The 7,528-nt window shown below is 38.8% G+C and overlaps 1 protein-coding gene across 1 annotated transcript in view; it reads left to right on the top strand.

Moving 5' to 3' along the window:
• Gen1 (GEN1, Holliday junction 5' flap endonuclease) overlaps positions 1 to 4,565 on the top strand; it is a 38,096-nt gene extending 33,531 nt beyond the window's left edge. The window contains 2 exon segments of the mRNA XM_004627489.3: positions 2,734 to 2,865; positions 3,247 to 4,565. Coding sequence (XP_004627546.3) covers positions 2,734 to 2,865; positions 3,247 to 4,565 — 1,451 coding nt within the window.
• Positions 4,566 to 7,528: the final 2,963 nt, after the last annotated feature.

Genomic DNA, 7,528 nt, shown 5'->3' with positions numbered 1-7,528 from the left:
TACTGATCCACTTGTTTGCAGCCTCCCAAGAGCTGGGATTATAGGTGCGCACCACCACACCCAGTCTCAATTGCTATCTTAGCACAGCCCAGGGGCGGGGTAGGCATGGCAGGCCCTGGGATGGAACCCCTGGCCCCTGCGCCTGCTTGCAGACACTTTTATCCGCTGAACTGTATTTCTTTTTTGTGGTACTGGGGATTGAACTCAGGACCTTGAGCTTGCCAGGCAAACACTTATTCTACTGAGCTGTCTCCCCAGGCCCTTGAACTGTATTTCTTATAGATGGTCTCTCATTAGATTTCATGTGTGCCTGGCTCTAAAGCAGTTAAGGCTATTGAATAGCACCCAGAATATTCCTCTCCTTTCTTTACTATGTGGATTTATGGGACTTTATAATTGTCAAATCAATCTTATTTTTAATACAGAGAAATACAGTGAATGTTGTATTGTTAAACTGTAAACAAATAAAGCACAGATAATTTAAAATGGAAAGTGATCCCAAATTCACTTATATTTAGTCTTGAAATTATATATTGAGAGGTGTAAGAGTAGATTTGTTCATTGAAAATTTAAGCTGTAAACAATTTTGAAAGACAAAATTAATTAAAAATGAGATAAATTGTTATAAGCAGTAATAGGAAGATAAAAGGCGGAAGAACTTTGAAAATGATGTAGGAACAGTACTACAAGCTAATGTATTTTTAGAAATGAAATATTGACCTAACTTATCAGCACATCTCCCCTCACTGGAATTGGGGATCAGATCTCCACTCTCTAGTCCATAAGGGAGGAAGCTGCTTTAACTAACAAACACTATGATTGCGTATTTCCTTTGTTTCTGCTTTAAAGGTACCAATATTTTCATTATCATTTGCTTTTTATAAAGTTTCACCTATATATAAAATAAGTACAAGAATCTAGTTTACTATTTATATGTCATTGTAAATTCACTTACAGACATTTTCATTGTAAGTCTAGTAAGACTAAGCATGCTCAAGAGATTTGTAGCACTTGCCTAATATGTGAGGACCAGAGTGCCATTCCCAGCACCCTGGGAGAGCAGTGGAAGAGAGGGAGGGAGGAGAGAGCAAGAGAGGGGGAAGGGAAGGACTCCTCTGATCCTATGATCTGAAAAATTATAAAAGCTTTTGATGACTCAGTTCTGTTCTTTTTTTTCTTAATGTATCAGTTATTTAGGTTCTTAGTAAGAAATTTAGAACACTAATTCATGAGGATAAATCCCATTTGTCAGAGCAAAAACAGGTCACAGGTAGCCCCAGAGCTGAGGAACAGCTTTGATTTTTGCTAAAATCTGTGAGTCCACCTCTTTCTTGCCCTCCTGATGTCTGAGTTTCTGCAGCTTCTTCTTGAAGTAAGCATCAGTGAGGTGTTCAAGGAATTTCACTTTGCTGATACCAGTTTTTGTGGAGGTGGCAATGTCAAATTTCTGATGTGTTCTTCGTAGAGGAACACGATTAGGGCTAAGAGGCCCAGTCACAAGTAACAAGCCACTGGCCAGCTGCCTCTGGAAGCCCACTCTCTTGCCTCTGTGATGCCCGGTGAGGATGATCAAGCTGGTGCCAGGAGTGATACTAGCTCAAAGTTTCCTCACATGCTGACTGAAGGGTTTCTTGCCATGGCTCAAGAGCTTTCAGGGCACATCTTCAGTAGGGTAGTATCCAGGCATTTCTTGAAGCTTAGCCACCCAGGTACCTCCATTCTTGTCCCCACCAACTGGTTTTGTGATTGTAGCAGGAGCCTTCTTTTTCTTTTCAACCTTTGATTTAGCAACTGTGTACTTTCTCTTGTACAAAGCCTTTCTGGAATATATAGCCGATCGGGAATATCTACCAATTCCTCTAACTAGGACTAACTAGGACAGGATTTCGGCTGCTGGTGGAAGCCTTCTTGGCTTTGGGTTTCTTTTTTGTTATTGTTTTTATTTTATTGGGGGGTGCAGCTCAGCCCACCAGGGGGCGGGGGCTCGCTGGCATGTGGTGCTGGGGGATTGAACCGCGATCCTTGTGCTTTGCTAAGCTTGTTCTAAGTAGGTGCTTTAGACCACTGAGCCATCTCACCAGCCCTGGCTTTGGGTTTCTTTTCTTTAGTGTCTGGTTTCTCAGTTTTTTTACCCGCCATCTTGCAAGATGGGCAGGAGAACTAAGTTTCCCCAGCTCTGTTCTTTTCAGATGCCATGGCTAAAGAATGTTACTCTTGACTGCTTATAAAACGGTCTGTGCCTCCTTATCCAAAATTCTAACACTTACTATATAAATTCAACCAACTCTATCCAAAGAAAGTTTTCTATTCTTTAAACTACTGCTACCAGTTTTGCTTGTTTGTTTGTTTGTAGTTTCGTTATTTTTTGAGGCAGGGTGTTAACTATCTAGCTCAGGCTGATGTTGAACTCAGAGCGATCCTCCTGCCTCAGCCTCCTCAGTGCTGAGCTTACAGGCATATACCACCTGCCTGGCTCTGCTACTGCCTCTGAAGCAAAAGAATTTAAGAAATTAGACTTCTAATTTAAAAAGAATTTTCTTCCAACTTTTCCAGGCAAGGGAAAATAAATTGTGCACTATTATGAAGAAACTCTGAGAATATAGATGTGGGAAACAAGATTTGCAATGAATTAACTAGTGTGGATGACTCAGTTCAGCTGGCAAATTTAGTTACTTGGAAGAACTGATTTTTCAAATTTGTAATCAAGACTGCTTTATATTTTTAACCTTGTAGAACATTTTGCTATAGAAAATGGAGAATTGATTGTAACAGTTGAAGAAGAATCATTGTTTGAAGCAGCTTACTCTGAGGTTGTTGCTGTTTACCGGAAACAAAACTTAGAAACTAAAGGGAAGAAGAAAAAAAGTAAGCATTGGAACAGATAACTAATTGCCTTTATATACTTTATTTTAAAACTAAAAAACTAGACACGTACCATTCTGCTCTGTGTCTACAAACTTAATCAGGTATTAATAATTTTACTAAGCAATTGTAGAGCAACTATTATATACCAAATATTTTGTATTTTAAATACATTTTCTTTATTTCTTAGAACTCACTAAGAAAACTCATTTGTATTATTGTTTCTAGAGGAAAATATTTCCAGGAGTACACAGAGAATAAAAAATAGCCAAAAACAGCTCATGTAGAAGATTTTTGATCTGAACTTTTTTAAACCAAGAAAAAACATAGATGTCCAGTTTATGTATTTGTATGTTTACGTATTTTCTGTTTGTTTGTTTTTAGATTTGAAAATTAAGCCTAAAGAAGACAGTTTCCCAGAGTCATATGATGTAGCAAGTTGTCAGCCACTTGTGACTTTAAAACCCAGACCTGAAATCTTTCCTGAGCAGGATTCCAAGTTAAACTTGGAAGTTTCTTCTCATGCTCCTTTACCACAGGAAAAGATCTCTGCCTTTTTCACTAGCTTGCTTTTACCTGAAGATGCTTCCAGTTTGAATATGCAAGAAAAGTTGATGTCTTCTTCAGGGCCTTTACCTAGTCAGCAGATTAAAGATGCACCACATCACCCGGACTCAGGGCCACCCGGTCCTCTGTCTTGTGATACATCTTCGATTACTGATTTGCACCTGAGCTCCATTGACTGGGAAGGCACTTCTTTTAGTAACTTTCCAGCTCTTCAAGTCTCTTCCAATTTACAGTCAGAACTTGAAGCAAAGCTATTGTCCTCCCCTGATGACTTTGAAAATGTCCCAGAGCAGTCAGGATGGTTCACCTCAAACATTAATAAAGTATCGCATGAGCATGTTCAGAAGATTAGTCCTGAAGAGCAGTTACTATCTGACATTCGTGATTTGAATCTTCAGGATATGCCTTTAAGGGAACGTATATATATGAAATCTTTACATCAAGAGAATGATGCACAGTCAGACAGTGACTGGAAAGCTTTTTTCCTACACAATGTAAAAAAGCCTCAGATTGCTAATAGTAGATCTGATTGTCTATCACATCTTCCAATGGATCTTCCTGGAATTAATTTGCAAAATGAATCCAGAAACTCTAAAGTTATGAAAGGAGACCAGCTGCCTCAAGAAAACTGTAAAGTGAATACTTGTCTACATTATTCCGTCAGTGACCCACTAATGAAGACCTCCAGTATTAGAACTGAGCCACCGAATATTTCTTTAGATCATAGTGGAAAAGCTGGTATATATACTGCTCAAAAAGTTGTCAAGAATAGGATGTGCTTTAATAGACATTCCTTAGACCAAGAAAGTGGCCCAGAGTCAGGTAAAGCGAAGTATACAACTCAAAAAATGAAATACAGCTCAAAGAAACATGACCTAGCCCAGCTCAAAGAAAGGGACCACAAGGAACAGCGGAACCCTACAATTCCTGCAGATGAAACTCTATTGAATGTCACGTCTTATAAAGCAATCAGAAATGAAGAAAAACATTTCTCAGATCCAGCAAAAACTTCCCCAGTTTTCCTGCAGTGCCATGAGAAAGATGACCTTGGTACTTGTTCAGACAGTCCTCTTCCTTTATGCCAGAGATTAAAACTAAGGTTCCAAAACAGCTTAAATGAAATTTAAAATACTTAAGTATAACTTACCTCATACTGTCAGCCTTAGCAGAGAGAAGGTATCTAGTTAACAGCTGATAGAGAAATTGAGTATAGCTATGTATGTCATGCAACATTTGTGCCATTTTGTCCAAGTTGTGATTTTAAAATTTTATCTAAAACTGATTTTAAATGATGATCCCTCTGTGCTGATAGTATTTTTTAAATCATTTTTGAGATATGACAGTAAACCCTTTTATTTTTCCCATAAAATACTAAAAGCACTCATTCTAAGTATGTCTTAGCTTGTTGTCCTGAGGGCATCCATGGGTCTTAATCTGCCTCCTGACAGGCAGGTTCTCTCAGTGTGAAGGTTCCAGAGCTCCCACTTTGTTACCTTCTTTGTGAGGGAAACACAGATGAGAGAAGGTGGTTAGTGCACATAATAAAAACCACTGTCATAATGGCTGAATGAAACTAAGGACATCATGCCTAGAAATTCCAGAGCAGGTGAAAGAGATTCAGAAAATGGAATGTATAATCAGAAGAGGATTAGAAACTTCCTTAATGGCACAGGACAGTAATGCTGTAGGAATCAGTTTTTTGCCTTCTAATTCCTTGACTTTTCTGTCAGTTGGTTTGTTTTCCTACATTATTTTCTTTCCCTTTTACTTTAAAAAATTAACCTATGCAGTATTGACTTTAGTAACTACAGATACTAAGTCTTGCATAAATTTAGACAGGCATCATGGTGCACACCTGAAGTCCCAGTATGATGGGAGGTTGAGGCAGGAGAATTGCTAGTATAAGCCCAACCTGAGAAAGTTAGCAATACCCTGTCTCAAAATAGAAAGGGTTCAGGTGTTGGGGATATGGAGTGCAAAGACTGTGGGTTCAAGCTTCAATTGTCCCCTACCCCCAGAATTTATTTAGTATTCAGAAACTAAAGGGCATCCAGATTTGAAAAGAAACAGTAAAACTGTTCTTATATACAATTGGCAGATCTCATGTATGGAAAATCCTAAGGAATCCATTGGAAAATATCTTAAAACTGGTTAAATCATAACCTCACTGAATGTAAACATATGCCATAAACATGAGCTAAGATTAATAATATCAAGAATCAAAAAGGATTTTTAAAAAGTTGTATTATACATATGTAGCCACTTTCCAGGTTGACTATAAACTGTAGGTAATGTAAGCATGTACTAACAAATAAAATTATCTTTATTTTGATGAAAATTTTAAAGTGATAAAATGAGTTCTTCAAGGTTGCAGGAAACAAGATCAACGTACTCAATAATGTTTCCATACAGTGGACCCTTGATTGCAAACTCAGTTCCAAGGGCTGGTTGTGACTCAGGTTGTTAAGTGAAGGCTCAGGCTCCTCTACACAGCCTTCAGGGTTGCTCTCCTGGACACAGGCCCAGGATTTCTATGTTAACCCCATAGAATAGAGGATGTTGTGGTGTTCTTTCCAGAATTCTTTAAGGGTAGAATCTGCATCTGAGACCCTCTGGAAGCCCAATAGGCCAGTATTTGGGTCATAACTCAAGATGTTGGTTGTAAGTTAAATTCCTGTCATGACCCAAGTTGTTCTATGTCAGGCCAGTTGTAACTCGAGTGTCCACTGTACATTCAGTATATGATACCAAATGAAACTTGGGAGAACTGTTCCATTTACAGTAGCACCACAAAAAGGAAAATACAAGTTAATGAGTTCAAAAATTACACTCAAGTATGAAACATTGAAAGTAAACATTCTAGGGCTGGTGAGATGGCTCAGTGGTCTACAGCACCTACTTAGAACAAGCTTAGCAAAGCACAGGGACCACAGTTCAATCCCCCAGCACCACATGCCAGCCAGTCCCGCCCCCTGGTGGGCTGAGCTGGCCACACACACACACACAAATAAAATTTAAAAAAAAAAGTAAACATTCTATAATCATGAGTCAGAAGAATTAAAATCCCGGTATTACTCTAAATGATCTTCGATTCAGTGCAGTCCCAGCTAGCAAGGTGATGCTAACATTCATACAGAAATTTAAGGAAGAACAGAATAGCCACACAGTCTTCACAAAAATTAAAGCTAAAAGACTCACCTTAATTCCAAAACTCACTCCAATGCTATAGTAGTGAAGACTTGTACTGAGATAAAAAGTAGGCATGTACATTGGTGGAGAATCAAGACCTCAGGAATATGCCTTCATGATAACTGATTTTCAGCCCCACCAAGATAGCTCAGTGTGTAAACAGCAGTCTTTCAGTAAGTGCTGCTGAGACTGTTGAGCGCTGATGTGCAAAAAAGAGTTTGATCCTTAACCTTGTATAGAACAGTAAAGTGGACCAGTGACACAAGTATAAGAGCTAACACTATAAAACTCTGAATTAGGCAATGGTTTTCTTAGGTGTGACACCAAAAATACAGGCAGAAAATTTTACAATTGATTTTGATGAATCAAAACTTGTGTTTCAAGGACAGCATTAAAGTGAAGAAACAATCCACATAGAATGAGAAAATATTTTCTAATAATAGAGGACATGGCTTGGTTACTTTTCTCATTTCTGGGACAAAATATCTGATGCCCAAAATTCAGGAAAAAAAAGTTTTAACTCACAGTGTGTGGAGGTTTCAGTCTGTACTCAGCTGGCTCGAAGGCAGAGTGGCACATGGCAGAGGGCAACAGGTCATGGCAGTGATGGAAAAAAAGCAAAAAAACCCAGAAAGCACAAGCCTCTTTCTCCCATGTGTTGTCTGCAAGCTGGGTGTAGCACTCACACCCATAATCCTAGCATTGGACCATTGAGCCAAAACTCTAGAAGCTGCCCCATGACTGTATAAGGCTTGGGGGTCAGGGAGGAACTTTTTTTTTTTTTTTTTTTTTTTTTTTTTTTTTTGGTGGTACCAGGGATTGAACTCAGGACCTTGTGCTTGTCAGGCAAGCACTTATTCCACTGAGCTATCTTCCCCAGCCCTGGGGGAACATCTAAACACAAACCATA

This window comes from Octodon degus, unplaced genomic scaffold (assembly GCF_000260255.1).
Source record: "Octodon degus isolate 3935 unplaced genomic scaffold, OctDeg1.0 scaffold00019, whole genome shotgun sequence".
Classification (NCBI taxonomy): Eukaryota; Metazoa; Chordata; class Mammalia; order Rodentia; family Octodontidae; genus Octodon; species Octodon degus.
Note: the sequence above shows the minus strand (reverse complement) of the source record. Positions and strands in the feature narration are given on the sequence as shown.